Raw genomic sequence first — 16,951 nt, 5'->3', positions numbered from 1 at the left:
AACTAATCCCATCTGCCTGGAAATAATCCATATCCCTCTATTCCCTACCCGTTCATGTAAATAGCTCTGAAACATTGCTATTGTGCCTGCTTTTACCAGCTCCTCTGACAGCAAATTTTGAGTTTTAAGTAATTTTATAAGACAGATAAGATGCAATGCTGCATTTGCAGTTTTATCTTTGCTTAAAATGGTTCAAAATCACTCGTATACGAGAGAGTGAAACCGGTTTCTGCATTTCAATCTGAACAATCGCATAGAAACCTCTAATACCGGGTGGAAAGTCGGGAATTTGACAGCAGTCATGAAGTTACATTACCTCTAGGGGGCAATCTTTACCTAAGCATAGGTTTGTAATGAAAATGGACTGAAACTGCACAAACGTAATGTAAGGGTCTTTAGTCACAATGTTTGGTGAGGACTTTCTTCTGTTGGATATCCAGGCAACCATGACGAGGAGCCTGCCTCAACTGTTTTCCTTCAGCAGAAAAAAACGTCACAGACCTGCCAATAAACTTTTACTGTAAATCTTAACTTCCAGAAATCAAGAGAAGACTTGGTGACAAATATTCAACTTATCACCTTTCTCTCCCTTTTGTTTTAGCACTACTATTAGCTTGATCATTTTGTGCTGGTTAATGTCAGAATATGCCATAATTTATGTGAATGAATTATGGATCTGTTGATCAATAGAATAGAATCCCCATTGTGTGGGAACAGGCCATTTGGCCAAACAAGTGTCCCTGGAACTGCATTTCCCACAGCTAACACATCCACCCTACACATTCCTGAACACCATGGGCAACTTACCATGACCAATCCACCCAACCAGCGCATTTTTGGACTCTTGGAGGGAACCCACACAGACACGGGGAGATTGTGCAAACCCTGTACAGTCACCAAAGCCTGAAATTGAACCTGGAACCCTGGGACTGTGAGGCCACAGTGCTACCCCACAGCTGACAGTTCCAGACCGCAAAGATTTAAACAATGCAGCCTGATGTTACTGATCACTGGAAACAGTGCTCATTTCGATTCTCATTATCTTTTAACCTTCTTCAAAGTTATAAAGCCAAAACAGGTCATTCATTCAGCCCAAGTGGTCTAAATAGGTGTTTATATTTCTCATCAGCTTCCTCCCACCCCTTCTTCTAACCTAGTTAGCACAACCTTTCATCCTCAAACATCTCCCTGGCCGCTCAATATTGGTGCTATTCAGCTCAGGCTGGTTGGATTGGTTAGGATTACGTTGCCTGGAGTTCAGAAGACTGAGGAAGGAATCTCATAGAAACCTGTAAAATCGACCATGTGGGTTTGATGCAGGAAGGATGCTCCTGAGGTGAGTCCAGAACCAGGGGATATTGATACATAAGAGTCACACAGCACGGAAACAGACCCTTCAATCCAACTCATCCATGCCAACCAGATTTCCCAAATTAAACTAGTCCCAGTTGCCTGTGCTTGACCCATATCCTTCAACCATTTCCTGTCCAAACGTCTTTTAAATATTGTAACTGTACCAGCCTCCAACACTTCCTCTGGCGGTTCATTCCATAGACACGCCACCCTGTGTGGCAAAAAATTGTCCCACTGGTCTCGTTTAAATCTTTCCCCTCCCACCTTAAAGCTATGCCCTCTGGTCTAGTGATTACCTCACAGTTATAAACCTATTTTTGATCTCCCGCACAAGTGGAAATATCTTCTCTGCATCTCTGCTTTCAGAATCTTAGTCTTCAAGATGTGCCTTATGTGTTGTGTGGTCTCCTGTCTGAGCAGAGTGGAGGACCCATTAATTTGTCCAGAGATTCTGGCAGATGCTGACAGCTTTACCTCAGTCGCAGTGTGTTAAAAAGTCTGATTCCATCTGCTGGGCCGCAAATTTGAATGATGTCGTCGCGTGACAGTTTCAGTAGATCGGCCCCTAAGGGTTTGAATACAGAACAGTTACAAAACAGTCAAATAAAAATGAAAGGGTGCTACACAAAATGATACAAACTTGGGAAGTGATGAGCGTTGGCAGTTAATTATTAGTGTGAATTGAGGATTGAAATAATAAGTTGAAAGGGGAGAGCAGGAATGAAGGATTCAATTCATAAAATAAATGATTACACAAACCTTTCCTAGTCCGTTGGCATGTTTGTTTTAAAGCAATCTCCTGAACACAATGCGAGTTTAACTTGTCTCATAAGCAAAAAAACCTCTTTCCAATAAATCAAGTCATCATATGTTTTTATCCTTCTCTTTTAATAAAGATGATATTTGAATCCTCAGCACTTCTTGCAAATTCCTCATTCATTAATCTTTTGTAACTGGTGATAAATATTAGCCAGGTAGAAACAAACAAAAACAAAGAAACCTACAGCACAGGAACAGGCCCTTCGGCCCTCCAAGTCTGCGCCGATTAAGATCCTCTGTCTAACCGGTCATCTATTTTCTAACGGTCTGTGTCCATTTGCTCCCTGCCCAACCATGTACCTGTCCAGATATATCTTAAAACACGCTAACGTGTCTGCGTCTACCACCTCCGCTGGCAACGCATTCCAGGCACCCACCACCCTCTGTGTAAAGAACTTTCCACGCATATCTCCCTTAAACTTTCCTCCTCTCACTTTGAACTCATGACCCCTAGTAATTGAGTCCCCCACTCTGGGAAAAAGCTTTTTGCTATCCATCCTGTCTATACCCCTCGTGATTTTGTAGACCTCAATCAGGTCCCTCCTCAATCTCCATCTTTCTAATGAAAATAATCCCAATCTATTCAACCTCTCTTCATAGCAAGCACCCTCCATACCAGGCAACATCCTGGTGAACCTCCTCTGCACCCTCTCCAAAGCATCCACATCCTTTTGGTAATGTGGCGACCAGAACTGTACACAGTACTCCAAATGTGCCGAACCAAAGTCCTATACAACTGCAACAAGACCTGCCAACTCTTGTACTCAATACCCCACCCAATGAAGGAAAGCATGCCATATGCCTTCTTGACCACCCTATTGACCTGCGTTGCCACCTTCAGGGAACAATGGACCTGAACACCCAGATCTGTCAGTTCATCAATTTTCCCTAGGACTTTTCCATTTACTGTATAGTTCACCCTTGAATTTGATCTTCCAAAATGCATCACCTCGCATTTGCCCGGATTGAACTCCATCTGCCATTTATCTGCCCAACTCTCCAGTCTATCTATATTCTGCTGTAATTTCTGACAGTCCCCTTCACTATCAGCTACTTCACCAATCTTAGTGTCATCAGCAAACTTGCTGATCAGACCACCTACACCTTCCTCCAGATCAGTTACATATATCACAAACAACAGTGGTCCCAGCACAGATCCCTGTGGAACACCATTTGTTACAGGTCTCCAATTTGAGAAACTCCCTTCTACTACTACCCTCTGTCTCCTGTTGCCCAGCCAGTTTTTTATCCATCTAGCTAGCACACCCTTGACCCCATGTGACTTCACTTTCTCCATCAGCCTGCCATGGGGAACCTTATCAAATGCCTTACTGAAGTCCATGTATATGACATCTACAGCTTTTCCCTCATCAATCAACTTTGTCACGTCCTCAAAAAATTCTATTAAGTTGGTCAGACATGACCTTCCCTGTACAAAAACATGTTGCCTATCACTGATAAGCCCATTTTCTTCCATGTGGGAATAGATCCTATCCCTCAGTATCTTCTCCAGAAGCTTCCCTACCACTGACATCAGGCTCACCAGTCGATAATTACCTGGATTATCCTTGCTGCCCTTTTTAAACATGGGGGCAACATTAGCAAGTCTCCAGTCCTCTGGGACCTCACCCATGTCTAAGGACACTGCAAAGATATCTGTTAGTGCCCCGGCAATTTCCACTCTTGCTTCCCTCAGTAACCTGGGATAGATCCCATTCGGCCCTGGGGACTTGTCCACCTTAATGTCTTTTAGGATACCTCACACTTCCTCCTTCCTTATGTCAACTTGACCTCGACTAAGCAAACATCTATCCCTAACCTCAACATCCGTCATGTCCCTCTCCTTGGTGAATACCGATGCAAAGTACTCGTTAAGAATGTCACCCATTTTCTCTGACTCAGCGCATAACTTTCCTTCTTTGTCCTTAAGTGGGCCAATCCTTTCTCTAGTTACCCTCTTGCTCTTTATATATGAATAAAAGGCTTTGGGATTTTCCTTAATCATGTTTGCCAGCAATATCTCATGTCCTCTCTTAGACCTCTTAATCCCTTTTTTCAGATTCGCTCTACATTCCCAATATTCTTGCAAAGCTTCATCTGTCTTCAGTCGCCTAGACCACATGTATGCTTCCTTTTTTCTCTTGGCTAGTCTCACAATTTCACCTGTCATCCATGGCTCCCTAATCTTGCCTTTTCTATTCCTCATTTTCACAGGAACATGTCTCTCCTGCACACTAATCAACCTCTCCTTAAAAGCCTCCCGCATATCAAATGTGGATTTACCTTCAAACAGTTTCTCCCAATCTACATTCTTCATATCCTGCCGAATCTTGGTATAGTCGGCCTTCCCCCAGTTTAGTACTCTTCCTTTAGGACCACTCCCATCCTTGTCCATGAGTATTGTAAAACTTACGGAATTGTGGTCGCTATTTCCAAAGTAGTCCCCTACTGTAATATCAACCACCCGGTCGGCTTCATTCCCCAGCACCAGGTCCAGTATGGCCCCTTCCCGAGTTGGACTATGTACTTACTGCTCTAGAAAACCGTCCTGGACACACCTTACAAATTCTGCTCTGTCTTGACCCCTAACACTGAGTGAATCCCAGTCAATGTTGGGAAAATTAAAATCTCCCATCACCACCACCCTGTTTCTCCTATACCTTTTCATTATCTGTTTACATATTTGTACCTCTATCTCACGCTCGCTGTTGGGAGGCCTGTAGTACAGCCCCAGCATTGTTACTGCACCCTTCCTATTTCTGAGTTCTACCCATATTGCCTCACTGCTTGAGTCCCCCATGGGGCCCTCCTTCAGTGCGGCTGTGATATCGTCTTTGGCCATTACTGCAACTCCTCCACCCCTTTTACCTCCCTCTCTATCCCGCCTGAAGCATCGATATCCTGGGACAACTAGTTGCCAGCCATGCCCTTCCCTCAACCAAGTCTCAGTAATAGCAATAACATCATACCTCCAGGTACCGATCCAAGCCCTAAGCTCATCTGCCTTGTCTACTACACTTCTCGCATTAAAACACATGCACCTCAGACCACCTGTCCCTTTGTGTTCATCATCTGCTCCCCGACTACTATTCCCTTTAGTCACACTGACTCCATTATCTAGTTCCCTACAGGCTTTCGTTTCTACCTCTTTCCTGTCCAATATTTGGTTCCCATCCCCCTGCCACATTAGTTTGAACCCTCCCCCACAGCATTAGCAAAAGCACCCCCAAGGACATTGGTTCCAGTCCGGTTCAGGTGTAGACCATCCAATTTGTAATAGTCCCATCTTCCCCAGAACCGGTTCCAATGTCCCAAAAATCTGAACCCCTCCCTCCTACACCATCTCTCAAGCCATCTCCTTAATACTGTTCAGTCTTCCTTATTGTAGTCATTGAGAGATGATTTGAAACCTGCTTAGCAATTTTACCCTATATGTAACCAAACAAGACAATATAAGTCACACAAAGTTTGTATTTGGCCTTGAATACCATGCCCTTATATCTCTGGCCTTCAAGGTCTCTCCATTATGTATTTTTTAAAGTTTCTATTCTTGTCTTTTATTTTAGATTTTAGACTGGATTCCTTACAGTGTGGACACAGGCCCTTCGGCCCAACAAGTCCACACCGCCCCTTGAAGCATCCCACCCAGACCCATCTCCCTATAACCCACACACCCCTGAACGCCAGGGGCAATTTAGCATGGCCGATCCACCTAGCCTGCACATCTTCGGACTGTGGGAGGAAACCAGAGCACCCGGAGGAAACTCACACAGACATGGGGAGAATGTGCAAACTCCACACAGACAGGTGCCCGAGGCTGGAATCGAACCCGGGTCCCTGGTGCTGTGAGGTTGCAGTGCTAACCACTGAGCCACTGTGCCACCCCTGTAGGGATGTTTCATTGATTTTTTTTTCCTCTCTCCGAAGTTCTTCCTTCTTGTTGCTGAAAGATGAAACATTTTCATCTTGCCTTCATCAGGACATTTCACAAGAATTCCATTGTAAAGGGAAAACAGCGTTTATGCTGGATGAGAGGAGAACGCTGACAAGTGAACTTGGATTGATTGGTGAATGCATTGCCATGGTTCGTAACCAGATAATGATTGACAGTTAACATCCAAGTTTCATTAAAACCTTAAAGCAGGCAGCAGCAGACAAAGGTGGCGCGGTGGTAGTATGGCGCACTGACCTCTACATCGCCGAGGCCAAACGCCAACTCTGCGACACCACCTCCTACCGCCTCCTCGATCATGACACCACCCCCAAGCACCAACCCATCATCTCCAACGCCATCCATGACCTCATCACCTTAGGGGACCTCCCACCCACAGCCTCCAACCTCATTGTTCCCCAACCCGGCACGGCCCGCTTCTATCTCCTTTCCAAAATCCACAAACCTGCCTGCCCTGGTCGACCCATTGTCTCAGCCTGTTCCTGCCCAACCGAACTCACCTCCACCTTTCTGGACTCCATTTTCTCCCCTTTGGTCCAGGAACTCCCTACCTACATCCGTGACACCACCCACGCCCTCCACATCCTCCAGGACTTCCAATTCCCTGGCCCCCAACACCTCATTTTCACCATGGACGTCCAGTCCCTGTACACCTGTATTCCTCATGCAGATGGCCTCAAGGCCCTCCGCTTCTTCCTGTCCCGCAGGCCCGACCAATCCCCCTCCACCGACACCCTCATCCACCTAGTTGAAGTCGTCCTCACCCTCAACAACTTCTCTTTCAATTCCTCCCACTTCCTACAGACAAAGCGGGTGGCCATGGGTACCCGCATGGGCCCCAGCTATGCCTGCCTCTTTGTAGGTTACATGGAACAGGCCCTCTTCCGCACCTATACAGGCCCCAAACCCCACCTCTTCCTCCGTTACATTGATGACTGTATCGGCGCCGCCTCTTGCTCCCTCGAGGAGCTCGAACAGTTCATCCACTTCACCAGAACCTTCCACCCCAACCTCAAGTTCACTTGGGTCATCTCCAACACATCCCTCGCCTTCCTGGACCTCTCAGTCTCCATCTCAGGTAACTAGCTAGAAACTGATGTCCCTTTCAAGCCCACTGACTCCCACAGCTACCTAGAATACACCTCCCCCCACCCACCCTCCTGCAAAAATTCCATCCCCTATTCCCAATTCCTCCGTCTCCGCTGCATCTGCTCCCAGGATGAGGCATTCCACTCCCGCACATCCCAGATGTCCACATTCTTGAAGGACCGCAACCTTCCCCCTGCAGTGGTCGAGAACGCCCTTGACCACGTCACCCACATTTCCCGCAACACATCCCTCACACCCCGCCCCCGCCACAACCACCCCCAGAGGATCCCCCTCATTCTCACATACCACCCCACCAACCTCCGGATACAACGCATCATCCTCCGACACTTCCGCCATCTACAATCCGACCCCACCACCCAAGCTATTTTTCCATCCCCACCCTTGTCTGCCTTCCGGAGAGACCACTCTCTCTGTGACTCCCTTGTCTGCTCCACACTCCCCTCCAACCCCACCACACCCAACATCTTCCCCTGCAACCGTAGGAAGTTCCACACTTGCCCCCACACCTCTGCCCTCACCCCTATCCCAGGCCCCAAGATGACCTTCTATATCAAGCAGATGTTCACCTGCACATCTGCCAATGTGGTATATTGTATCCATTGTACCCGGTGTGGCTTCCTCTACATTAGGCAAACCAAGCGGAGGCTTGGGGACTGCTTTGCAGAACACCTCCGCTCGGTTCTCAACAAACAACTGCACCTCCCAGTCGCGAACCATTTTAACACCCCCTCCCATTCCTCAGATGACATGTCCATCATGGGCCTCCTGTAGTGCCACAATGATGCCACCCGAAGGTTGCAGGAACAGCAACTCATATTCCGCTTGGGAACCCTGCAGCCCAATGGTATCAATGTGGACTTGACCAGCTTCAAAATTACCCCTTCCCCCACTGCATCCCAAAACCAGCCCAGTTCATCTCCTCCCCCCACTGCATCACATAACCAGCCCAGCTCATCCCCTCCCCCCACTGCATCCCAAAACCAGCCCAGCCTGTCTCTGTCTCCCTAACCTGTTCTTCCTCTCACCCATCCCTTCCTCCCACCCCAAGCCACACCTCCATTTCCTACCTACTAACCTCATCCCGCCTCCTTGACCTGTCCGTCTTCCCCGGACTGACCTATCCCCTCCCCACCTCCCCACCTACACTCGCTCCACCTATCTTCTTTTCTCTCCATCTTCGGTTCCCCTCTCCCTCTCTCCCTATTTATTCCAGTTCCCTCTCCCCATCAGCCTCTCTGATGAAGGGTCTAGGCCCGAAACGTCAGCTTTTGTGCTCCTAAGATGCTGCTTGGCCTGCTGTGTTCATCCAGCTTCACACTTTATTATCTTGGATTCTGCAGCATCTGTAGTTCCCATTATCTCAGCTCGAAAGCTATTTGATCAAGGCATTGCTCTGGGATCCAAACCAGCAAATGGCTGTCACTTATTTCACCCAGTTGAAAGAATGGTATTCTTGCAAGTTATCGTCTCAAGCGCTAGATGAAAATCTTTAACAAAGTGTGTCTCCTGTTTTAGCAATACTCAAGTTCTGCACTACCAAATAATTATTTGTTCTTCTTTCTATTTTATTTCTTCTATAGAGTTCTTATTCCAACTGTTCTCATAATCTAGTTTTCTTGAGTTATTGTTGTCAACTCTCATCTGATGTATCACTGGAGGCTTCAAGATGGGAGATCTTCCTGCAGCCCAAACGAACCATTGTGTTATTTCCAAAATTCCTCTAACTAATCTAACTAATTCAAAGAAAATGAAATAAAGCTCCACACTTCACTCCTGAGTTGCTAGCTGCAACATCCAGGACATCAACATTAATTTGTGAATACTCCTGAGTTCCTGAAATGCTGACAATCCTATCCCTGTTTCAGCCTTACTTGCATTTTCTCTTATTTTTCATCTTGCCCTCGTTATCCCCCTCTCTTTCACTCTTTTCTGGCAGACTGTTCTTAATACCATGTGGCTGGCAAGGTGGTTATTGTAATTGCTGTGGGCTACATTCCTGGCACCGCAATCTTCTGACAGGATCTGTGTTTCTTTTGGCCTCACCTGCTGGTCAGTTCTGAGGTCAAAGGGTGGTGCAGGTAATTTGTGGGTGGGAACAATTTCCTACAATTCCAAGATGCCTTTTCCTTCAGAACCAGTTTGACAGACCAGTCTTTCAAGTTGTTGAAACGGATTGACCTGGTTCACAACTTGAGCATGCTCAATCAATACTTGGTGGTATTCTAAACAGGGGTGGACTAAACTGGTCAATGCTCCTTCCTGATACTTGCCTTGATGAGTGAGTTTGCCTGTGGCACTGGAACATTCTGTTCATTTTGTTCAGCTGAGCATGTTTCTTTAGAATTTTTGGTGTCCTGCACATTTCTTGTCCTCTCATTTTGAACAATCAAGAGGCTTTTAGGACTCTTATGTCGGAAATGCCTCCTCTCAGTGCTCTGGGCGTCCCTGATAAATCTCCTATAAAGTGTAGTGTGGAGCGTCCACGGACTCATGGCTAAAGAAGGATTGTAAAGCTGAACTTTTAACTTCATTTCCTTATTTTTCTACTTTGTACCTAGAATTTTGTTCCTAGGCACCTTTGTACATGTGACAATAAAATCTAGTTCTAATTCTCATTCTAACTTTGTTATACAATGAGTACAGACAATGTTCAGTCATCTTGCAGTCCGGTTTACTTAGTTTTCAATTCTTCAGAGATTTCCTGCATTGCAAGACTGACCACATTCTGCAGTTCCCCCCGCCCCTTGACAGGTTCACTCTTACTGCTCCTTCACAATTACTTACTTCCCTGAGTCCAGGTAGAATTCTACACTTTCTCCATTTCTATGGTTATTTTTAAGACAATTGCTTTCTACTATTGTACCCAATAGTTGTCTTCATCCTAAATCTTAACACAATCTGAGTCTCTCCAAACTGTTTCTATCTGGGGAATGTACTCAAATGCTAGAGAAACTGCCACCCAGGTGGATAGAGTTGTTAAGAAGGCGTGTGGTGTGTTAGCTTTCATCAGTTGAGGGATTGAGTTCAAGAGCCGTGAAGTTATGCTCCAGCTGTATGAAACAATGGTTCAGCCACATCTGGAGTATTGTGTCCAGTTCTGGTTGCCTCATTACAGGAAGGATGTGGAAGAATTGGAAAAGGTGCAGAGGAGATTTACCAGGATGTTGCTTGGGATGGAGGGAAGACCTTATGAGGAAATGTTGAGAGAGCAAGGGCTTTTCTCTTTAGAACAGTGAAGGATGAAAGGTGATTTGATAGAGATGTACAAGATGAAGAAAGGTATAGATAGCATGGACAGCCAGAGAAATCTTCCTAGGATGGAGGTAGCTATTACGAGGGGGCATAGTTTTAAAGTGAGTGGAGGCAAATATGGGGGAGACATCAGAGATAGGTTCTTTACTCAGAGAGTGGTCGGGCATGGAATGCATTGCCGGTGGGGATAGTGGAGTCGGCCTCATTAGGGGCATTCAAACGGCTATTAGACAGGCATTTGGATGATAGTATAAGGTAGGGGTGGAGGTTAGACAGACCTCAGGTTTAGGGTAAAGATTCGGCACAACATCGTACTGTGCTGTACTGTTCTTTTTCTATATTCTAAGGAAAAGATTATTAACAAATTGCAAATCAAATACTCTGGACAAGTCATAGAATTGTACAGCACAGAATCAGACCCTTTGGTCCAACTTGTCCATGCCGACCAGATATCCTAAATAAATCTAGTCCCATTTGCCAGCATCTGCCCATATCCCACTTACCCCTTCCTCTTCATACACACATCCAGGTGCCTTTAAATGTTGTAACTGTACCAGCCTCCACCACTTCCTCTGGCAGCTCATTCCACACACGCACCACCCTCTGTGTAGAAAAAGTTGTCCCTCTAATATATTTTAAGTCTTTCCCCTCTCACCTTAAACCTATGCCTTCTAGTTTTGGATGGCCCTACCCTGGGGAAAAAAAACCTTGGTTATTCACCCTGTCCAAGTTCCTGATGATTTTACAAACATCTAATCGTATGCTTGCCTTCATTGATCGGTGCATTGAGTATAGGAGTTGGGATGTCATGTTACAGCTGTACAGGACATTGTGAGGCCACTGTTACAATACTGCATTCAATTGTGGTCTCCCTGTGAGGGGACAAAAAGATGTTCTGAAACTTGAAAGGGTTCAGAACAGGTTTACAAGGATTTGCCAGGGTTGGGGGGGGTGTGTGGTTGAGCTGTAGGGAGAGGCTGAATAAACTGGGGCTATTTTCCCTAGAGCGTCAGAGGCTGAGGGGTGACATTACAGGCTTGTAAATACATTTCCTCATGTTGCTGATACAGCCAATAACATGCTGTTACTTAGTTGAATGTGTTTCTTTAACTGACTTGTGTTTTGAAGATCTCTCATGTTGCCATTTCCGTTAATCCATTGGATTGTCAGGCCCCCTTTGACCTCTGGCCTCGATCCTCTCACACTCACACCCTTCCTGCCTTCATTCATTTGACCAGTCCTCTTTGTCAGAGCCACTCAAACATCTTCCACATCTGTATTTTTCCTCCTTTTCATTCTCGCCTTCCTGTTTCTTCCCTCTCATTTCAAATTTCCATGCCTGACCGCTTTGGTGCGGTTTTCACCCGCCTTTTCCCATTCTCTCCTCCTCACTCATTCCTTTTTGTCAGGCAGTTGGGGCCACTGCATTGTCGGTGAGCCAACACAGTGGCTGATTTGTTTTAGCTTGCAGTGGCGTGCTCCTCTGACAGAGTGACAGTCTGACGTGCCTTGCTTTTGCAGCCTTCAGCAATCTACTGTAGGCTTTGCACAACGCCAATGGCCCTTCCCCAGTAGAAGACCAAAGTATAACTTATCAGTTGGATCTCCTGTCAATTAAAACTTAGCTGGAAGCAAGAATAAAATCAACAGTAACTCTGAGATGTTTGCAAGGCTCTAGCCCTGTTATTTTACTAACGTACCTCAGCTAAGTGCTCTAACTTTTTATGCTGGCTGTGCAATAAAAAAAATTGTAAAGAAACAGAGTACAGACATATAGAGCCACAGAGTTATACAATACTGAAATAGACCCCTCGGTTCAACTTGTTCGCCGGGACCTGATATTCTAAACTGATCTGGTCCAATTTGCCAGCATTTGGCCTATATCCCTCTAAACCCTTCCTATTCATATATCCATCCAGATGGATGTTAAATGTTGCAATGTACATGGCTAAGGACAGGTGTGTAGCCTGGGCTCTTAAAAGCTTCATTATCAACCCTGTGGAAATTTTAAAAGCCTGAACAATCCACTTTGTACAAATTTGCAAGACTGACTGGCAAGAAGCAGGAGCTGGTCCTTCAAAAGTGCCCCACATTTTGATGGACAGTCTATCATTACCTGAACACTTTTTCCCCACCCACACTATACATCAATACAGCATCCCCCTCCGAACTCCCCACACCTCCTCATAGTCACCTGTTGTGGTTTATAATCTACAGCAACAGGTGAAAAAGCAGCAAAAGAAAAGAACGGAAAGGCCGATTGGACTTCGGAAAATGAACACTGCAGGTGATCGAAAGCAGCTCAGAAGTCTCTCTCTGTGTCTGTCTGTCTCTCTCTCACACACACACACACACACACACACACACACACACACACACACACACACACACACACACACACACACACACAGAGTTACCTATAAATCTATAATTTACGCTCATGACTCTGTGGCCAAATTCTGCCTTAATTCAATTCACAAGCTTGCTGATGACACCACGGTTGTTGGTCAGATCTCAGACAACAAGAAGAAAGAATAAAAGACAGAGATTGAGTGCATAGTGGCATGGTACAAATGTAACAATCTCTCCCTCAATGTCAGCAAAACGAAGGGGTTGGTCATTGACTACAGGAAGTGGAGTGAAGGGCATGGCCCTGCCTGCATCAGTAAGTCAAGAGCGTCAGGTTCACAGGAGCGATGATCACCAATAATCTGTCCTGATCCACCCATGTTGATGTGATGGTCAAGCAAGAACAACATTGTCTTTATTTCCTCAGGAGGCTAAGGAAATTCAGCATGTCCACAAGGATCTTACCAATTTTTATAGATGCACTTTAGAAAGCATCCTAACTGGATGCATCACAGCTTGGTTTGGTAACCGCTCTTCCCAGAACCATAAGAAATTACAGAGAGCTGTGAACACAGCCCAGTCCATCATACAAACCAGCCTCCATCCATTGACTCTATCTACACTTCCTACTGCTTTAGGAAAGCAACCAACATGATCAAAAACCCCTCTCACCCTAGTCATACTCTCTTCCACTCACTTCATTTGGGCAGAAGATATAAAAGTTTGAATACTTGTACGAACTGATTCAAGAACAGCTTCTTCCCCGCTGTTACTAGACTTATGAACAGAGCTCTCAAATGTTAATTCTGATCTCTCTCTCTCTCTGCACCTTCTCTGAGGCTGTAACATTGTATTCTGTGCTCTAGTCTGTTACCTTGGTGCACTAATATGGTATGGTCTGCCAGTATAAGCGCTCAAAAGCAACACTTTTCACTGCATCTCAGTACATGTGACAACAGTAAATCAATCAAATTATGTCATCTGCCTCATAGTCAGAACACAAAATGCATAGCATGGGCTTCTAATTTTAAAATAAAGGACTTTTACCCAACTTTGAGAACTTAAGTGAAGACTCATAGTCCATACTGTTTGATACAACACAAGGTTAATCACAGAGAGAAGTGGAGTTCAATCCTAAAGATAAGTCATAAGTGATGCTCAACCCAAGGTCGTTTGGCACATAGTAGGATGATCTGAGGAGTAAGGCTTTCTTTCATGTTGCCCCGGGACACAGGCATTACTAGCTGGGCCAACATTTACTGTCAATCCCACGTTGCCATTCGTGAAGGCGTTGGTGGTGAACTGCCTTCTTGAACCATTACAATCCTTGTGCCGTAGGTAGAATCACAATGCTGTGAGAGAGGGGGTTCTGGATTTTTGATCCAGGGACACTGAAGGATTGGTGATATATTCCCAAGATGGAGAGAGGCTTGCAGGTGCTGGTGTTCATTTGTAGCTGCTACCCTTTATCCTTCTGGATGGTACATGGTACACACTGCCACTGCTGAGCATCAGTGGTGAAGGGGCTGACTGTTTGCGCATGTGGTACCAGTCAAGCGGGGGCTGCTTCGTCCTGGAGGGTGACAAGCTTGTTGAGTGTTGTTAGAGCGGCACCCATCCAGGCAAGTGGGGAGAATTCCATCCCACTCCAGACTGGTGCCTTGTAGATGGTGAACAGGCTTTGGGGAGTAGGAAAATAAACTACTCACTGTTTTTATAATTTTGAGAAATTTCTGGACAAAGAAGACCATACAGTTAAAAACTTGAAGTAAGTTTTTTTGTCCATGACACTATGTATAGATGTACTTATAAGGTATGTAGATGAGCATTTCTACATAACTTTCTCCTTTGTGAACTGTGATATTAAAAATCTTGTGGAAAAGCCATTTCCGGTAGACAGTAGACGAGGCAAGAAGTGACTGCGAAAAGAATCTTGTGAATTTGAAACGATGTAATTCAGAGATGACCGTGCAATCTGATACAGAGGGTCAACTGCAAAATGTTCATGGTTTGAATAGGTGTTTGAACCCTTTGTTGTGATCACTGCATTGTAACAACTGCCAAGATGTGATTCTCCAACACAATAAAGTTATTGAAGACATTTCTTCATTTATTGATGGGCTGCAACTACCATCGATACACTGAAGCTGTCAAACCAATGACCCTGTACGGGAATCTTCCTCATTTTCTTGCCTGATCTGAATCATCATCTCAGACTATCCAACTCTTTTTGTCACTCTATCCATTCTCTTCGGCCAATCAGTGAGCAGGATTCTTACCTGAGAAATTTGCGAACAGTTTACAAAAGGGTGTGAATCGGTGTAGATGAAGCCACTGCTGCGTTTCCTGAATTGTTAATGTCGGTGACAGATGCTGCAAGACAGAGAGATATTGCGCTGACTAACCAAGATTACCTCATATTTCTAACTGGTGTAAAGTTACCACAGTCCTCTCCAGTCAACACAACTTTTGGTTGCTCATACACTCTCCACTTTGTTAATGATGATGAAGCTGAAGTTAATCCAGTGATACTCATTGTAATGATGTCAGCCTGATGAATCCATAGAATACAAGTTCCCTGACCAGGGCTGTTAATCTGGTCCAATCAGGGATCCCTGGCTGACAGATAAGAACAGGAGCATCAGAAATTCTACTCTCTGTAGTCTGCACTAGTCATGTACTATGCACATGTAACTAAAGGGTGATTTGTGATGGGATACTCCCACTCTCTTTCTTATTGTTAGTAAAATCTATCTCAATGAGCAGGCTTTTTGCCATTTGTCCTAATATAGCCTTATGTGGCTGATTGTGCTTTACAACTCTCCTGTGAAGCAACAAAGGCAGTTAAGGGCAGTAAAGCTGCTACATAAATGCAAATTGAGCCTTAATGCCCTCTGAGGTGGCCTATCAAAACCACTCCCCTTTCACAGTCATGGCCAAAGGATGACATGGATTGTAACCTAAATCGTGACAAGTACAGGATGTTTAGGAATGACCTGAAAGTAAGCAAAGGAGGTGGCCTCTGTTAGGTAATATGGTATTAACACGATAGTGTAGGGTGACCTTATTTTGGGAAACAAAGAAATGAAAATTGTTTGTGCAGATATTAGAAATAATAAAGATGAGTCACTTGAGGGAGTGATGCACAAGAGAATTGGTACTGAATCGGACCTAAAGGATACCATCCTCAAATCTTAAAAAGAAGTGGCAAGTGAGATGGTTGATGCATTGGTTTTAAGTTTCAAAAACTGTTTTGTCTCTTGGACTCTCCCACTAGATTGGAAGATGGTGAATGTGAGTTCTTTATTCAAAAAGGAAGATGGAAAGCAGAACACGACAGGACAGTTAGCTTCACATCTGTCATAGAGAAAATATTAGAAACTTATTATTAAAGAAATTGTAACACGGCATTTAGAGAGATTCAAAGTTATCGAAGTCAACCTGGTTTTGTGAAAGATTATGATTTGCCTGTTTGGAGTTCTTTGAGGAAGTACTGGGTGCTGTAGATGAAAGAGAACTGGTAAATGTATTATGCTTAGATTTCCTGAAAGTATTTGATAAAGGTGCCAAATCAAATGTTATAGCAGCCCTCTGAGCATGGCAAAACCTGTCAACATCCTCAACTTTATAAGAACTGATCTCTGAGAGATAAAATATACCGTATTGGATTTTTCTTTCCTAATGCCACATGCACATGAGTCCTTCAGATTTTCTTTCCATTCAGGTGTTATACATATGGATTCATTCAGTTGTCAGACATATACTAACTTATTAGATACTGTATTAGATACTGCAGCTCAGGTCTGTGTGAAGGACAACTCAATGCAGGAAAGAGACTACTGACCTCCATTGTGCTTTGCACTGATCCGTCCACCTGATGGTTTGGAGATGAACAGCTCCTGCAATAAACAAAGTTCTTATCAGATGTCACTTATGCTTCTTTATGTGTAGGGCTACACTCTACTCCATGTGCAAAGTCAAGCCTACACATCTATAGTCATTCTTCCCCCAATCCCTTGACCAGCATTTCCTTCCCATCCCCACCTGCCCTCGAAGGGGTGGTGGGGAGCTGCTTTCTTGAGCTGCTGCAGTCTGTGTGCTGTAGAAGAACTCACA

General features: G+C 44.9%; 1 protein-coding gene across 6 annotated transcripts in view; it reads right to left on the bottom strand.

The window, feature by feature from the left end:
* LOC125466122 (transcription factor CP2-like protein 1) overlaps positions 1 to 16,951 on the bottom strand; it is a 43,729-nt gene that overhangs the window by 5,275 nt on the left and 21,503 nt on the right. For all 6 annotated transcript variants that reach the window (XR_007250385.2, XM_048560304.2, XM_048560300.2 and 3 more), the window contains 3 exons: positions 16,680 to 16,734; positions 15,115 to 15,208; positions 1,828 to 1,918 (listed from right to left, as the gene is read on the bottom strand). Coding sequence is in view for 5 of the 6 variants with exons in the window: in XM_048560304.2 (XP_048416261.2) it covers positions 1,828 to 1,918; positions 15,115 to 15,208; positions 16,680 to 16,734 (240 nt within the window). In the remaining variant the exon portion in view is untranslated. The remainder of the gene's footprint in view (positions 1 to 1,827; positions 1,919 to 15,114; positions 15,209 to 16,679; positions 16,735 to 16,951) is intronic.

This window comes from Stegostoma tigrinum, chromosome 31, assembly GCF_030684315.1.
Source record: "Stegostoma tigrinum isolate sSteTig4 chromosome 31, sSteTig4.hap1, whole genome shotgun sequence".
NCBI classification, from domain to species: Eukaryota; Metazoa; Chordata; class Chondrichthyes; order Orectolobiformes; family Stegostomatidae; genus Stegostoma; species Stegostoma tigrinum.
Note: the sequence above shows the minus strand (reverse complement) of the source record. Positions and strands in the feature narration are given on the sequence as shown.